We start from the raw sequence: 18,367 nt of genomic DNA, 5'->3' as shown, positions 1-18,367 counted from the left end.
ATGTTAATTAAAACATGTAAGTTAGCATGTTTTCTAACCCAACTCAATGAAAAGACTCCTGTTAACTTCAGTAGTCTTTGGATGAGGCCCTGTACGAATATTCTTAAATGCCTTAGAATTTATATTATGTTTTGTTTCCAGTTCGTTCACTGTCATACCTCAGGTCAGTCACACACACACAATCTGTATTTAGGCACCTAAATAAGTCGCTTGATTTCTCATGGTGCTCTGCATCCCTCAGTTCCCATTGCCTCCAGTGAGCAACCATGATGAGAAAATTTGGCCTTAGCCTCCTTGTACCTTAGTTTCCTGGTCTATTCAATGAGTACAGTAGTACTGCCTACCTCCCAGGGTATCATGAGACTTACTTAGTTGGTTGTAGTGCACTTTGAGGTCCTTTGATGAAGTCTGATGTCATTATTTAGAAGTTCTTTTGTTAAGTTAAAATGTTCATATCATGTCAATGGGTCCTGCTTGTAGCACTTAGTCCTATTCGGTGTCGCCTTGCAAGCCTCGTCTTTTGTCTCTCAGGTTGGCAGTGCTGGAAATGTTGTAGAGACAGTAAGCTCCAGCTCAGGTGAAAATGCACCTCATGTTGCTCTCCAGAGAAATCCTGTGGCTGAGTTGAGTGGTGATAATGACCTTTACAGGGCATTCCACCCAACCTTCTTGGGCTAGAGATATGGAGGGAAGGAGGAAATCTTCCACCGAAGACAAAAACATCAAGCATGTTCTACTGATTTTATTAAAATGCTAAACTTTGAGCCTCCATTGCCCAATACTGTAGACTGTAGCCCTGTTTAAAAATACTTCAGCAGAGCACAGAATATGCTTCCCTGTTGTAATCAGGAACGTATTCTCATTTCAGCAGAGAAAAATAGAAAGATTTCATTCGGCTTCCACCAAGCTGGGGATTTGCTCCTACTTACTCCTGTCCCCTTCTCCTTTGCCCCCGTCATTTGCTCTATTATCACTGCAATTTATTATGATATTTGTCAGGATATCACAAACCAAGCGTGAGCTACCCAGACCATCTGGTCTGAAGTGAGTGATTAACTGCTGTGATCCTCCCACTCAGCACCATCTGGAGGTCATGCTCATGAGTGAAAAGTTTTTCTTTACAAAGTGTTACGGCTCCTCCTGCACGTATATTGAGGGGGTTTGATTGATTCATATGGCTGGGCTCTCAAAGGAGCCGAAGAAGGATAGGTGCTCAAATCCCACTGATTTGAATAGGGAAGGGACGATCTTCGTGTAAATAAGCATAAGACCCAAATAAGAATGTGAATGAAATATAGCTCTCGTAATAGCTGAAGATCGATGGCTAGATTTCATTCAAATATTATAATTACACAGTTTTCTTAGGAATGTGAAAATGTCTCTAAAAACAAGTCCCTTCTGTCAAGTGGTCCAAAATAGACCAATTTGGTGATCTTCCAGGCACATTGCAAAAGACATCTGTTTGACAGGGATTTCACAGAGCGCTGAAGGTATGTTTCCTACAGCACAGCAAGGAAGGGATGGAAAGGAGTTTTCGTAGGTAGTTGGCTGAGAGAATTCCTGTCTGAAATGATTATTTTAATGCTGCTGAGATTTGATTGTACTACTAATTATGTTTGGGTTCCCAGAGCCACGTATAGGTGTCTTTTTAATATTATGTAAATCTGAATAAATAAATAAAATACATTCTCTCTGCTCTTGATTTGTGTTGAGCTCCTGCTGGGAAAAAATGGATTCTTTTAGACAACACAAAGAAGCATCAATGAGATGAAAACACTGGGAGAATTCTCTTTTGTTTTAAAGAATGAAGGACTAGTCCCTATGCAGTTCAATATAGCAGATGTTTCATGGGGTGTAAAATGTGGTCTGTGAACTGATAGAGTTGTCAGGCCAGCATCTTTTGCATATCATGGAGATCAAGAAGAGGTGAAGATATAGAAGAGTGCATGAAAGGTTATCGCATTGTGTGGGGGTACAGTGGAGCACAGAGCAAATTACTACAGTATCATACTTTTCTGTAGCGCGACTCAGTTCTCAATTGCTCTTACCCAACCCTTGGAGCTGAATTAAGAGTGGCCAAGAGCTTGGCTAATGAACGTGGCTTAATGTGCTAGCAGGGAATCGGCTGCGCCTTAGAACAAAGATAACATTGCTCCTTTTGTCTTTCCCTAGTCCCCAGTTTATGTTGCAGAAGTCAGTGAAGATCTTGTGCAGCAGACTGAGGAAAAACTCGAAATCAGCCCCTGCAAAGAGCTGTTTTCTCACTGTGCAAAGTAAGTATAACTTGACTTCCAAAGATCACACTGTTGCAGTGGTCAGATTTGTAAAAGACCATGTCAGACAAGGGGAGAAATTTTAATTTGAATCTGCAGCTTGCATTTTCTTAAGTTTACATTCATACTCTCAGACAAACAACTGACAAGTGATGAAATTGCTTCATCTGTATAAAATATAGTAAATATTTCCCTTCCACTATGCAGACTACATACAGGAACTTAGTGTTTCAGGTATTTGACAGAATGTACTAGCCAAGTGAACCAGCCCTAGACTTCATGCTGTGTGAAAAGAGGTACAATGATAATGAATCCAAAGAAAACATCTGTGTTTCAAAGTGAATAAAAATTAAGTGGTTATGCAGTCCATTTAGACAGAGGAATGTGCAAACGTTGCCTGCATGGCTTTTCCTGAAAACCTTCAACAAAAGGATGGAGCTTTTAAAAAAATAATACCATCAGTCTGTCTATGGAGTTGAAATGTATGTGCACAATTTAATCTTTTTGTCTGGGAAAAGGCTTATCAGTTTTGCAGAGGTGAAGTAATTGTGCTATTGTGTCCTAAAGTTCCCAGTATGCAATTTGCATTTGCAGACACTGATCCTAGTATGTTTAATGCCAGTAGATCAGAAACCAACAAAAATACAAAGAGAGGGGAAACATCTAAAACAGGCCCATGTGGTCTTTGGCTGAGCACATTTTGTTTTGCCTAGATGATGTAATGGGGATTTGTAAAATGTGCTCTGGTGTCATTCACTGATTTGGCTCCTGTTATTGACCTTTTCTGCTTTCAGCTCTGCTTTGCACTGGGGAAAAGTGTGGATTATTTCTGGCCCTCCGTTAGAACAAACTGGTTTACTTGCACTGGTCTCGTGTCCATTGAGATATTGATATTAACGTATCCCAGTTGAGTGCAGGAGTCCTGACGACAACAAAGGCAGAGCTGTCCTTGACGTAAAAAACCTGATGTCAGTTTCCGTTTCTGAAATCAATTTTACTGTCAAATGTATTTTGTTGATGCTGACAAGAGGAACAAAAAAGCAAATAACTGGTGAAAGGCAGTCATTGTTTGTTACAATGTGTGAAGCTTTTAATTACTAGATGGCTAGCTGTGGACACCACTGAGCTGAGTTCTGTATTCGGAAGAGTTTGAGATAACTGGCTAATTTATCTGTTTCAGTTCATAAATGGTTATGAAACCTCATTCATAAAAATGCTGATCATTTCACATGAACTGGAATGGGCTCAGAGGAAAGTTTTAAAAACTTGCTATTGGTGTTTGCTAAATGTATTGCACCATGTTAATTTTGGAAGCACTCATAGTCAAACCCAGACGGGGAAAGGACACATACAAATGTGATGTTTGCCTGCCTTTATGTGCTGTAGCAAGGATTTATTTCAAATACAGCTCCATGAGTAAGACAGATCCGCAGGAGAAATATATATGTTTGCATGTGTTTCCCTTGTTTTGTTTTTTAATAGCTACTGTGGCACGTACCACTGTTATCTTGTTGGGTCTAGTTGTGGTTTTGGGGTTTTTTTTCTTTTTGGTAGTAACCCGCTTATGTTAAGATTTTCTTCTGTAAACTACACTTCTGAGAAAACTATTTCCTGTCATTGAGACATATACCACATGACCTGTGTGTCCTATCAAAACTAACCAAGACAACTTGAATTGGAATTTTGAATGTAAAATACTGACAATTAACTGCTCATTCACAATCCACAGAACAAGAATTACTAGGAAATAATTTCAAGCAACCAACAGATTCCAGAAAATTAAAAATGGCCCATGGGCAATTAACAAATGGAGAAAAGCTAAATTCAGGAGATACATTATTAACAATGAATCATTTGCTCAGCTCTAGAACCATATCAGTTAAATAATGAAAAGACCTAGTCCCAAAGCACAATTGTTCCTCAATGGGAAATACCCACAGAAATGTTTCCTTTCTCTCAGAACTGCGTTCTACTTAGAGAGGTGCTTGTGTGATGTCTTCATCGCTGGCAGGTTTAGACCAGTACTTGTCTGGATGTGATGTTCTGTCTCTGAAATGCGTTTCTAAATTAAAGTGTATTGGGCCAGAAAGCCTTCAATACCTTCCATTGCACTGGTTGATCACAAGGTAAGACTAGTTCCAGCAGGCTAGCCAATCAGGAGACCATGAGCTATCAGAGGAGCCCTGATTGACTAATCTTTAGACTGTATATGATTAGATGCCTCCTTTTCCCTCATGTAACTCTGGGCCACTGTGATGTAACTCAGGCCAGGGGAGAGCAACTCTCATTCCTTATGCTGTGTCTCTTCCACTCCTAAGCAATACTACGTGCCCCCTAGATGCGACCTTGCTGTTAGCTACCATTATTACTGGCTCTTGATGCCAGCCAGCTGAAGAGTTGCAGAACTAGTGCCACTGTCAACACACATGGTGCCACACTAGTACCACACATGGTGAGGTACTGTGTACATGACACATTGTTTCATTGTAGCTCCTACTGATTAAAACCATGAATAAAACAAGGTGGAAATAAATAAAGCAACATTGCTTTAGAGCAAGACTGGAATTGCTTTTTTTTTTTTCCTCAAGTTCAGGATTATAAAATGCTTATATATCTTTTTCATCTGAGACAGATCTGTCCTTGACTACCTAAGTGGAGAGCCATTTCAAGAATACCTAAACAGCATGTACTTTGATAGGTTTCTGCAGTGGAAGTGGTTGGAAAGGTAAGCACTGCTCTTAATATATATATATATATATATATATATATATATATATATATATATATATATATATATATATATATATATTCAGTTTCTATGCAAAACTATGCAGTCTGTTTGTCAAAAAAGCATGCGTTGCTCCCACTGGTTTTTAAATAAAAGGCAGAATTTGGCCTTATCTTTGAGTTACGAACTATCTTAGAATGTAAAATTACAAGGGATGAGACGAGGAATGGAGAAAGTGACATAAATTATTGTAGTGAGAATTTACTTGACCATCCATTTAGTAGACCTCCCCTCCCATCGGCTTTCTCTCTGACCTCCTAGACTCCATATAACAGCTCAGATTTTGCCCTTCTCCGTTCTTCCTGTTCCCCTTCACAAAGACCCATTATGCCATGCTCTCTGCTCCCCTGTGCTGTGCTTCAGGATTTCCATTCTTCTCAGAAAGGCTTCCCCAAGCATCGTATTTGGTCATAAGTGCCCATTGTTAGAAGGGTCAAAAAGCAGATTGAGGATTTGTCCTGCAGAACGAAACCAGATAAGAATCAAACTTACCTTGGTGGTAGATCCCATTTCACCCACAAGCTGAGCCCGCCAACCATGAACCAGTCTACACCAACTATAGCCAAGATAGCAGTGGTCCTCCTTGTACGTGCACAGACTCAGGAATAATCTCCTCCCCTTCCCTCTACTCTCTAGAATACCACTTTCCTCAAAATAATGACGATATGTCTACACTACAGTGATACTGTGGCACAGCTACAGCACTGTAGCCATGCCGCTGTGGTGCTGTAGTGTAGACGCTTCTTACGTTGACGGAAGGGGTTTCTCCATTGATGAAGGTAAGCCACCTCTCCGAGAGGCGGTATCTAGGTCTGTGGAACAATTCTTCTGCTGATTTTGCTGCATCTACAGTAGGCTGACCCAAGTATTTTGCTCAGGGTATGTAATTTTTCACAGCCCTGAGTGATGTAGCTAGGTTTATTTAATATTTAGGTGTAGACAAGGATATAGAGAATTCGTGGGCCACAGATAACACCTTGGGAAGCTACATTGTAGAATGTGGGTTGCGCACCATAGACCTATAGGATGAGATTTTCAAAGCTGCTTGAGGAATTTGGACACCCAATTCCCATTAAAATTAATGGGAACTGGGTATCCAAATTTACTTATGTGGCTTAAAAAATCTCTGCTCTAATAGTTACTGTGCTCCCTGTCACTAAAAGTTATTCATTGCAGGCAAATAGATGTTTGCATCCTGTTACAAATATTTTTAAATGACCCACTTTAGCAGTTACATCCCACCTGCATGTGTTTGTGACGTGAAGATTTAGATGTGCCTCTAGTTTCCAGTTTTCACATTTGCAAACAGCATGATAAGCAATGCTAAACCAGATTCTGCTTGCTAGAAAAGTTAATAATAAAACAGAAAAACAACCTAGATATGGCTAGTGTGTTGTAGTGTTTGACTTCCAGTATACTGGGTACTATTTTAAAAAAAAAAAAACACTGCAATTTGAGCCGTCCTTTTGCATAGCTAACCTTTGATTGCTCATGACCAAGACAGAGCTATGATAACTTTTTGGAGGACCTGCTATTTCTGTTTTTATAAAACAAAGGAAAATACAGCATGTTTGTCCTAGAGCCAGAATTATTAGGTACACATTTCCAGGCACACTTCATTTTCAGGAATCTTTAGGGGCTTTGACCTGCCAAGACAAAGAAACGTGTATTCTTTGTTGGCTGGTGCCACAGTGAATTGGTGCTGCTGGCTAATAGTGACTGTCACTCTGAGTTAAAGGAATTCCACACTTTCCACAAACTGAATTACAAGAGAAGATTTAGGGCCAGAGTCTCAGCTTGTGTAAATCAACATAATTCAGATGAAATCAACAGAGCTGTGTCAATGGCACCAGCTAAATAGCTGGCTCGTAAAATTAAATACCATTTGGCTGATGGTCAGTACATGCCATATTCCACATGAAAACCACAGCATTCAGTGTTCACTGTTATGCTCTATTTTCTTTCTTCCACTCAAATTGAAAAAGATCAGATGTTTCCTATCAAGTCTGACCTTTTTCAGTCTACTGTCACATCTAGGATTTGGAATTTTGTCAAATGCATTGAAGATTTTTATTCCCCCCTTCACCCCCCGCCCCTTAAAAATAAACTTGACAAGACATCAGATGAGCCCACTCAGCTTAGGAAGCTGAAGAGCACTTTCCAGCATTAAACAAAGACAACTTCACAAGCATGGAATGATTAACAGCTCGTTCTGACAGCCTGTTGGCTTCAACAGAACAGTTAAACCCTCAGTTTATTCCAGGGACACTGGCAAGTATGTAGTTATCACAGTTAATTGGCTTTCAACCCACTAGTGTTTGCAATATTTTCTTAGAAGCTTGAAAATAACATTTTCCTCATCCAGTTTGGTCCATTCCCATTTCATTTATATAAGGTTTCCTTCTCCCTCCCTCACCCTTGTTGTTTTTTTTTTTAAATAGAGCACAAATGAACATGGCTTACCTTAATGTTTACTTCTTTTGTTATCCTCAGCCACATCCTTGTGTTGGTCTCACAGCTATGCTATTTAACTTGTGCTCGCTTGACTGCCCTTTAGCAGCAAAACAAAGCTACTATAGGGTTCATTAGATACTATAGGGTTCATTAGCAGTCACTTTTAATATAGTTTTATTTCATGCCTTAGTGACAGAGTGGTGGTTTAAAAAGTAAGATATTTGAAATCAAATATTCTCCAGCAAATTATAAAAATGTAAGGGAGGTAAATGTTAGAATTAGGGTTGGAGGCCTGACTTTCATGGAAAAATTGTATAACATTTAATAGAGATGAAGGTCTATAGACGTTATTCTAAAATAATTATAGAAACAGGCCTGAATGGAAAACCAGTCTGCAGATTGTAAGATCCTTGGGGCAGGGACTAATTTTTTGGCCTGTGTTTGCACAGTGCCTAGCACAGTGGGGTCCTGGTCTATGACCTAGGTGCTGTGGTGATACAAATAATAAATAACAACAGGCTTTCATGACAACTACATGAGACTGAGTTGGGCCAGTGGGAAAGTAAATTACAAATATGGCTGCTCAATTCCCTCTTCCTTGCCCATTCCATTCCTGCCTTCCCTCACGAAATCCCACTGCAATGGGACACAGAAGAAGTCCCTGAGAAGCTTGGCTGCATGACAGAAATGGGACACAGACTCCCTATCAGCCCAGTGAGCCTGAAGGATTTCCACCTGAGGTAAGGCACTCTGTGCCCATGAAGGAAGGGGCAAGATTTGACCCTTAATAGATACCTGAGAATTATCAGATGGTTCATAGAATGATTGTATCTTTTCAAACTCTTCTGACTCCTGATATTTTTTTAAAAAAAATCTCATATGATGGAAAGTCAGGTCCCCATTTAGTCCTAAGACTCTGTCAGAAATTGTGCTGCACACCAGTGACTCACTAATGTGTTGTATTTTATTACAGCTTAATATGTTGGAATTGAAAAGTTCAAGCCATACATAGTATTGCAGTAATGTGATTACATAATTGTATAGTCTATTAGATAATGTGATTACCTTGACATAATGTGATTCTACAATATTTAGCTATTTTGCTCTTTCGAAAGTATGATCTGAAATAAATAAATCTTAGAGAGTGCATTAAATGTAGAGTTTCTTTTTATATTTCCTTTTCTTTCAGGCAACCAGTAACGAAAAACACATTTAGGCAGTACAGGGTACTAGGAAAAGGTGGTTTTGGGGAGGTGAGTAATTCTGAAAGCTTCTGTTAAGAATGTTTCCCACCTCACGGGCACTGCAGGTTAAAAGAAATCTTTTTCATAAGAAAGAGGATGGCTTTAACCACTCAATTGCTGACAGTTTTCTGTTAACATTTCATAAGCTTATAACCCTCAAGGGTCACCTACAGAAATGACTCTTTTGTTTTGTCTGTTGGTTACTTTTGAATCATGCTCACACCGTTATTATCTGTATCACAATAGCAACTAGAGGCCTCTGCTTAGATCAGGGCACAGTCTAAATGCACAGTATGAAACAGGGCCCTGCCCTGAGAGTGTCTAGTCTAAGGGTTCATCTACACAGCAAAAAAACCCTGCGTCAGTGAGTCTCACTGACTCGGATTTGCACGGTGGTGCTAAAAATAGCCATGCAGATGTTCAGCTCTGGCTGGAGCCTGGGCTCTGAAACCCAGCAAGGGTCTCCGAGCCTGGGCTCCAAGCTTGAACATTTACACTGCTCTTTTTAACCTTGCAGTGTGAGCCCAAGTCAGTTAACCCAGGCTCTGAAGCTTTCTGCCAGGTTAATTTTTCTGCTGTGTAGACATACCCTATGGGCTGGTCTACAGTGGGGGGGGCGTTATTCACGTAGCTGAAGTTGAAGTATCTTAGTTCAACTTACCTGGCCGTCCTCACAGTGGCAAGTCAACTGCCACGGCTCCCCCGTCAACTCCACTTACTCCTCCTGCTGAGATGGAGCATGGGCATTGATTCTGGGATCGATTTATCACGTCTAGACAAGACGCGATAAATCGATCCCCGGTAGATCGATTACTACCGCCGATGGGCAGGTAGTGTAGACATGGCCTAAGTAGACAAAAGAGACAAAGGGTGGGAGTGGAAACAGGCATAGAAAGCTGAAGTGACTACACTAAATTTACCCAGCAGGTCAGTTTCAGAATCAGGGCAAGAACCCATACCCAACTCTGGATGCCCTGTCCTGTGCCCTACGCAGTGGGCCAGACTGCCTCTCACACCATTAGCAAGTCCTTAAAAAAGCCTGCAGACAAATCAGACAGCAAAGTACTAAACTTTATAGATCAAGAGTATTTTCTTTAAGCTACCCACGTAATCGTTTTTCCCTTCTCTTTAATTTTTAGGTCTGTGCTTGCCAAGTCCGAGCAACAGGGAAAATGTATGCCTGCAAAAGATTAGAGAAGAAGAGAATAAAAAAGAGGAAAGGCGAATCCATGGCATTAAATGAAAAGCAGATTTTAGAAAAAGTCAATAGTCAATTTGTAGTGAGTATTGAATTGAGTCCCTGTGCATAATTCTTGTTGACTTCAGTACCTCCAATTGGCTTCATGGTACTTGTAGTGGCAGCGGAAGCTGGCCCACTGTATAATGCTTACTCAGTTTACCTGAGCCCTTCTCTTTTCCATTCAACTGACTCTAGTTTTACTTGCAGCATGTGATAGATGTGCACCAAATGTGGTGGCTACTTCTGTTTAGGGAATTTAAAATGTTTACTCTTTGCAGCCTCCAGCTGTATTGGGGTTGCGTCAGGCTGAGCTATTTTTATCCCCAGTGACTACCTGATTTCCCAATACCTGGGTGAGAGCGGGATTTGGATGAGAACGAGCTGGCTGATGCTCAACCCAGTAAGACTGAGATGATGGGGCTTGGTTAGCAGGAAGCATCTAGTCAATATGATGGGCCTGGTCTGTCCTGTAGGGTTGCTAACCCTCCCAAATTGGCCAGGAATCTCCCGGAATTGGCCTCAATCTCCCGGTTGCTATTGAAAGCAATCCGGGAGATTTTAATAGGCCAAAAGTCTGGTCAGCAGCGCAGTGAGGCTTAGGCAAGCTCCCTACCTGCCCTGACTCCACACGGCTTCCAGAAACGGCCAGCATGTCTGGCTCCTAGGCTCAGGGGCAGCCAGGAGGTCTCTGCACACTGCCCTTGTCCCAAGTGCCAGCTCTGCAGCTCCCATTGGTTGCAGTTCCCAGCCACTTGGGAACCGCAACCGATGGGAGCTGTAGGGGCAATGCCTGAAGGGAGGGGAAGCACACAGAGCCACTTGGCCGCCCCTGAGCCTGCAGGGACATGCTGCCACTTCCAGGAGCCGCCTGAGGTAAGCAGTGTCAGAGCCCTCACCCCCTCCCACATCCCAACCCCGTGCTCCAGCCCTGAGCCCCCTCTCGCACCCAAACTCCCTCCCAGATCCCAAACCCCGAACATCCTCCTGCACCCCAACCCCTTGCCCCAGGCTCAGCCCGGAGCCCCCTCACACACTCCGAACCCCTCGGCTCCAGTCCAGAGCCCATACCCCTTCCCACACCTCAACCCCCTGCCCCAGCCCGGTGAAAGTGAGTGAGGCTGGGGGAGAGTCAGCGACAGAGGGAGGGAGGATGGAGTGAGTAGAGGCGGGGCCTCAGATAAGTGATGGGACAAGGGTGTGGCCTCGGGGAGGGGGAGGGGCAAAGGTGTTTGAGTTTGTACGATTTGACAGTCAGCAACTCTACTGTCCTGTGACTGAGAATATGTCTACGTAGATTTTGGAGCAAGCGGGAGCAAGCCTCCCAGCATGGGTTGACAGACTCAGGCCAGCAGGGCTCTTGCTAGTGCTCTAAAAATAGCTGTAGAGACAGTGTTTTGAAGTTGTGACTAAGGCTCTGAACCGTAAGGAGGGGATTGGGCCTCAGAGCCGGAGCTCCAGCCAGAGCCGCAACTGCAAAGTACGGCCTACACAGCTATTTTTACAGCACCAGCTTGAGCCCCAGAGGATTCAAAACATCAGTCCATAATATTCTAATTGCTGGGGTTTTTTTGTGGTTTTGTAAAACAATCTTGATGTTGCAAGAAGGCTCATATCTTCTCCTCACTTTGCTTTGCTTACAACACACTTGTCAAACTTTGTCACTTTTAATGTACAAAAGTTAGCAATGCAACACACCTTATGACAGAACTGTGAGTGCTATTTTACAAATATCTTTCTAGGTTAACTTAGCCTATGCCTATGAAACAAAGGATGCACTGTGTTTAGTTCTGACTATAATGAATGGGGGTGACTTGAAGTTCCACATCTACAACATGGGAAACCCAGGCTTTGAGGAGGAGAGAGCTTTGTTTTATGCAGCAGAGATTCTTTGTGGCTTGGAAGACCTGCATAGAGAAAACACAGTATACAGGTAAGCTTTTCTCAGTGTCTTGGGATATTCATCAGGTGAAGCTTGAATTGTAGGGCCTATTTCAGTGCAATGCATCCTAGATGTTTATGCGGTGTCTCAGATTTCTCAAAGCTTTGGAGGAATAGAATAAGACTCAGTAATAATGGAAAGAAGCAGTAGCTTTACTGAACACATTCTGTCTAGATGATATAAAATGTACTATATAGAACTGACTAAAGCTCCCAAAATCCTGTCTCAACTTGCATGTATAAAACCTAGACAGATTCTTTAGGAGTTAAGTATCAGAGGGGTAGCCGTGTTAGTCTGGATCTGTAAAAGCAGCAAAGAATCCTGTGGCACCTTATAGACTAACAGACGTTTTGGAGCATGAGCTTTCATGGGTGAATACCCACTTCGTCAGATGCATGTAGTGGAAATTTCCAGGGGCAGGTATATATATGCAGGCAAGCTAGAGATAATGAGGTTAGTTCAATCATGGAGGATGAGGCCCTGTTCTAGCAGTTGAGGTGTGAAAACCAAGGGAGGAGAAACTGGTTTTGTAGTTGGCAAGCCATTCACAGTCTTTGTTTAATCCTGAGCTGATGGTGTCAAATTTGCAGATGAACTGAAGCTCAGCAGTTTCTCTTTGAAGTCTGGTCCTGAAGGTTTTTTGCAGCAGGATGGCCACCTTAAGGTCTGCTATAGTGTGGCCACGAAGGTTGAAGTGTTCTCCTACAGCTTTTTGTATATTGCCATTCCTAATATCTGATTTGTGTCCGTTTTATCCTTTTCCGTAGCAACTATCCAGTCTGGCCGATGTACATAGCAGAGGGGCATTGCTGGCATATGATGGCATATATTACATTGGTGGACGTGCAGGTGAATGAACCAGTGATGGTGTGGCTGATCTGGTTAGGTCCTGTGATGGTGTCGCTGGTGTAGATATGTGGGCAGAGTTGGCATCGAGGTTTGTTGCATGGATTGGTTCCTGAGCTAGAGTTACTATGGTGCAGTGTGCAGTTACTGGTGAGAATATGTTTCAGGTTGGCAGGTTGCCTGTGAGCGAGGACTAGCCTGCCACTCAAGGCCTGTGAATGTGTGGGATCATTGTCCAGGATGGGTTATGCAGACTGACCTTAGTCAGTGTTACACAGAGATCATCCTAGGACATGAAACTTCCGTTTTTACTAGTTAGATTGTGGTAGTGACTGTAATGTGCTTTGTATTTCCCAAACAGAAAGGAAGACAGAAGGGTACAGATTAAAAATACAAAGGCAAAGGATGATGGGAAGGGATATAACATACAAGCAAAATGATCAGAGTGATTGTGGACATGTAGTTTGTTAACTACATGGTTGAGTTTGTTGTTGTTTTTTAAGTTAACGCACTGGGTGTAATTCTCCTAGCATGAATGCTGGTGTAACTCAGGAATAACTCTACTGAAGTCAAAAGGAGTTGTGGATAGGGGGATCATCTCTCTTCCTTCCATCACGGTAACCAAATAGTTTTTTTTTTCTTAACAACCAGAGAGGTTTAAACATGGTGAAACACGAGAATCTGTGTATTTCACTCCCATCATGCTGTCTTCAGAAACACCACAGGTGTACTGAGAATGTGCAGCAACGTGAGATAATTACAGACCAAATTCCCCTCCCTATCCAACCTTCCCCTCTTCGGCCTCTACAGAATGACACATTAGGCATTCTCTGTGAGTTTTTCATTCACTTTCTTTCTCTTTCTTTCCCTCAAGAAGCAACATTGTTGTTGGAAATGGATAGGTGAGTCAACAGGGAGATTTAAAAGCAGGGAAAAGAAAAGAATAATGACATTTGTCATAAACAGATAAGAAAAGTTAATAGCACAGAAGTACTTTATATCTCTTTGACTATAAAGGGTTAACAAGATCAGTGAGCCTGGCTGTCACCTGACCAGAAGACCAATCGGGACAGGATACTTTCAAATCTTGAGGGAGGGAAGTTTTTGTGTGTGCTGTTAGAATTTGGTTGTTGTTCACTCTGGGTGCTCAGAGGGACCAGACGTGCAACCAGGTTTCTCTCCAATACAGGCTCTTATAAGTTCAGACTAGTGAGTACTAGGTAGATAAAGCGATTTAGGCTTATGGTTGTTTTCTTTATTTGCAAATGTGTATTTGGTTGGAAGAAGTTCAAATGTGTATTTGGCTGAAAGGAGTTCAAATTAGTATTTTGCTGAAAAGATTTTAATTTGTACTTGTGTACTTAGGCTGGGAGGGTGTTCCCAGTGTCTATAGCTGAAAGACCCTGTACCTGTTCCATTTTTTTTAAATTTACAAAGATAATTTTTACTGTTTTTTCTTTCTTTAATTAAAAGCTTTTCTTGTTTAAGAACCTAATTGTTTTTTTATTCTGGTCTGGGGGGACTGGGTCCGGATTCAACAGGGAATTGGTGGGGAGAAAGGAGGGAAGAGGGAGAGAGAGGCTGATTTCTCTCTGTGCCAGGATTACTTTCTCTCAGGGAGAGTCTGGGAGGGGGAAAGAGAAGGAGGGAGGAAGGTGAATTGTCCTCTCTGTTTTGTGATTCAAGGAGTTTGAATCACAGTGATCTTCCAAGGTAACCCAGGGAGGGGAAGCCTGGGAGGGGCAACGGTGAGGGAAAGGGTTTACTTTCCTTGTGTTAAGATCCAGAGGGTCTGGGTCTTGGGGGTCCCCGGGTAAGGTTTTGTGGGGACCAAAATGTACTAGGCACTGGAATTCCTGGTTGGTGGCAGCGCTACAGGTTCTAAGCTGGTAATTGAGCTTAGAGGAATTCATGCTGGTACCTCATCTTTTGGACGCTAAGGTTCAGAGTGGGGAATTATACCATGACAACATTAGAAGGCATGTGGTCCTTCAGTAGGTGAGGGATTTATTCCTCTTCCTTCCAGTAGGGTGAATAAAACAATAGGTGTCTGAATGAAAGGGCACTGATTTGAGCTTCAGAGAAGTCATGCAAGTGAGGCACGCTATAGCCCATGTCATAACCTTGATCCATGTGTGCAGCTTCAAGCTGAATGGATGTTGAATGTGCAGCTAGCAGGCAAAAAAAGACCCCAAGCCTGAAAAAATCAGCATGCGGTTTTTGATGGGGGTTGAACACTCCTTTATGGCACATCGGGTGCAGAGCAGGCGGACAGATAATGTGTCTGAGCTGTCCACCTCCATATTGGTTGAGCAACTCATTGCACCAGGACACAGTGCACAAATGCTTTTGCAGGAGAGCTCAGGGATTTCTTGCTGAATCAGCAGGCTGGATGCAGAGTCAATTTCCATGGATGCCAGGAAATTATTTTTTTTCAAATGGAGCTCTTATATAGTTTAAAATAATATATAATGTTTGTTTTCCTGAGCCTGGATTGTGAAATCATTATTACTGGCATTCTATACTGCAGAGGTCCTGTGTATTGATAAGGTACCATCCAAGGGGCATTACTTCCAGGAAAATAATGTGTTTTGCCATGAGACCACAATTTAAATCATTAACGTGGCCATTCATATCATGCCGCTTCTGGTGCTATCTTTATTGTGAGGAAGAGGCCATAAGGAATGGAGCATTCATTGCAATTTTATACCAGCTGTGGCTCTGATCTTGTTAGCTCTCACAAGAAGGGTCAGGGAATATTTTGGAAGAGGAAACCTCCAAGAGGAATGATGGTGATGGGTGACATTACATCCCTGCACATCAAGTATCAGAGGGGTAGCCGTGTTAGTCTGGATCTGTAAAAAGCGGCAGAGAGTCCTGTGGCACCTTATAGACTAACAGAAGTATTGGAGCATGAGCTTTCGTGGGTGAATACCCTCTTTGTCAGACACATGTGGGTATTCCTGCACATGACACTTTTCCAGCACTATTTTAGAAGCATCAGCAATGGCCCATCATTTGCAATTCTATTAAGTGCTTAGAGTCTTACAAAAGGCACTAGATGTCAATGAAATGTAGTAACTAAAATGCCGCAGCTTGAGCCAATGGAATAATTCATAACAACACACTTTTTGATCACATTTCACTTCTTGCAAACATTGTTCAAATAGAGTAAGTAGTTCACAAAAATTCTAAAATGTATTTATTTTTAGATGGCTCTGAAACCAATACCTTGCACTCTTGGGGCAGTCACATTAGTAATGGTTTTGCTGCCTGACTGGATGACTTGTATAACAAAGCATCAGAGGAAAATGTGTCCAGTTTGGAATATTACAGTCAAATATACAACTCAGAGTTCACTTCCTGTTGCTACTCAAACATTTGAGCTTAAATTTCACTTTTCAACCATATTTGTACTAATAGAGTTCAACTGTTCATAGAAAACAAGCATGCGGGCGACCCAGCTGAATTATTAATTATTATTTATATAACAGTGGTGCCTGGAGTTTCCCATCTATGTCCAGGCCCCATGTTTTAGGCACCATAGAAATATATAATTAGGCCTTGTACAACTTTAACTACCCCAGTACAACCTCCCTACTGTGGATGCAGTTATATCAGTATAAGAGTGCTTATCCCTATGGGAAGGGGAATAATCTTATATCAGTATGATACATATGCCTGCCTAAGTGGAGAAAGTGACTAGGGGAGAGGCTGTTCTAGATTTGATTCTGACAAATAAGGAGGAACTGGCTGAGAGTTTGAAGGTGAAAGTGTCAGAGGGGTAGCCGTGTTAGTCTGGATCCGACAAAGTAGGTATTCACCCACGAAAGCTCATGCTCCTATATGTCTGTTAGTCTATAAGGTGCCACAGGACTCTTCGTTGCTTTTGAAGGTGAAAGGCAGCTTGGGTGAAAGTGATCATGAAATGATAGAGTTCATGATTCCAAGGAACGGTAGGAGGGAAAACAGCAGAATAAAGACAGTGGACTTCAAGGGGGCAGACTATAGCAAACTCAGAGAATTGGTAGATAAGATCCCGTGGGAAGCAAGTCTAAGGGAAAAGAGAGTTCAGGAGAGCTAGCAGTTTTTTGAAGACACATTATTAAGTAGAGAAGAGCAAACTATCCCAGTGTGTGGGAAAAATAAGAAGTATGTTGAGAGTATGTGGTAGGATCTGAAGCTAAAATAGGGAAAGAACTAGTTAAGAATGACTTAGACCAGTTAGATGTCTTCAAGTTGGTAGGGCCTGACAAAATACATCCTAGAATACTTAAGGAACTGGCTGAAGAGATCTCTGAGCCATTAGCGATTATCTTTGAGAACTCATGGTGGAGGGCATGACAGGTTCCCCTGGGATGCCACCTGGAACTGGGTACCACTGAGCCCTCTTGACCCACCAGCCTAGGTTCCTTCTCATACTGTGCTGGTGTGACAAGCTGCAAAGCCCTCCAAGCTTGTACTTTCACCAGCATTCACACATCCAGGTTGGAACACATCCAGCTGCACTTACATGCAGGCTCTCTAACCACCAGCCTAGGACACCAGAGCAGAACCGTCCTGCCTTGGTCAAATTTGGCCAGTATATGGGTTTAACACCCAGTCCATCTCTCCCTCAATGTGAAGAGGACCATGCACATTTGTGATAACCAAGCTGAGATTTTCCCCAAACACCTTAGTCAAACACGCACTGGTTTGGACTAAAATATAAAATATAAAATAAGTTTATTAACTACAGAAAGATAGATGATAAGTGATTATAAGTGATAGTAAACAGATCAATGCAGATTAACTAGCAAATAAACAAAGCATGCAAACTATGCTTAATACACTACATAGATTGGATATGAATAGCAAATCATCACTCTAAGTGATGATACAAGCAGACTGCGGATTCTTAAGTGGCAAGCTGCACTGGCTTACAGCTTGGCATCTCCAGGTGTTTCATTCACAGGCTAAAAATCCCTTTAGCCTGGATCCAGCTCTTCCCCCAATTCAGCCTTTGTTCCTCAAATATTTCCAGGAGCCTCTTTGTACCTTTAGTGTCACAGCAGCCATAACTCAGAGACTGTTTGTAGGGTCCTCAGGAAGGCTCCTGGGTGAGAGATAAGCTTATTCTAAGGCCTGTTGTTTTCGCCTAATGGCTCATTAACCTGAATGAGCCCTTCTCAGCCAGCCATCTATACTGAGAGCCTTTTGCTTAGTGGGCATTCTCCAGGTGTAAACACATTTGTAATATAGATGTATAGCCAATATCCCCAACTTCAGATACAAATAAATACATACATACAAACAAACAGGTTAATCATATTCAGTAAATCATAACCTTTCCAATGATACCTCAATGACTTATCTTGCATAAAATACATCATAAGTATGCCATAATCATATCATATATAATAATATCTGTTTGAAGAATATGGGGTGCAGTGTCACAATGGGGCGAGATCCCAGGGGACTGGAAAAGGGCAAATATAGCACCTATCTATAAAAAGGGAAATAAGGACAACCCAGAGAATTATAGACCAGTCATCTTAACTTCTGTACCCAGAAAGATTACGGAGCAAATAATTAAACAATTAA

The 18,367-nt window shown here is 42.0% G+C and overlaps 1 protein-coding gene across 4 annotated transcripts in view; it reads left to right on the top strand.

Annotated features, from left to right (window-relative positions):
• Positions 1-18,367, top strand: part of GRK5 (G protein-coupled receptor kinase 5) — a 229,615-nt gene that overhangs the window by 185,981 nt on the left and 25,267 nt on the right. For 2 of the 4 annotated variants that reach the window (XM_050958998.1, XM_050958999.1), the window contains 5 exons: positions 2,173-2,273; positions 4,906-4,998; positions 8,705-8,768; positions 9,899-10,039; positions 11,739-11,929. In XM_050958998.1, coding sequence (XP_050814955.1) covers positions 2,173-2,273; positions 4,906-4,998; positions 8,705-8,768; positions 9,899-10,039; positions 11,739-11,929 — 590 coding nt within the window. Of the gene's footprint in view, positions 1-2,172; positions 2,274-4,901; positions 4,999-8,704; positions 8,769-9,898; positions 10,040-11,738; positions 11,930-18,367 lie in introns of all 4 variants that reach the window. The other 2 variants (XM_050959001.1, XM_050959000.1) reach the window with 2 other exon arrangements.

Source organism: Gopherus flavomarginatus, chromosome 6, assembly GCF_025201925.1.
Source record: "Gopherus flavomarginatus isolate rGopFla2 chromosome 6, rGopFla2.mat.asm, whole genome shotgun sequence".
NCBI classification, from domain to species: Eukaryota; Metazoa; Chordata; order Testudines; family Testudinidae; genus Gopherus; species Gopherus flavomarginatus.
This window is presented reverse-complemented; position numbering and strand designations above follow the sequence as displayed.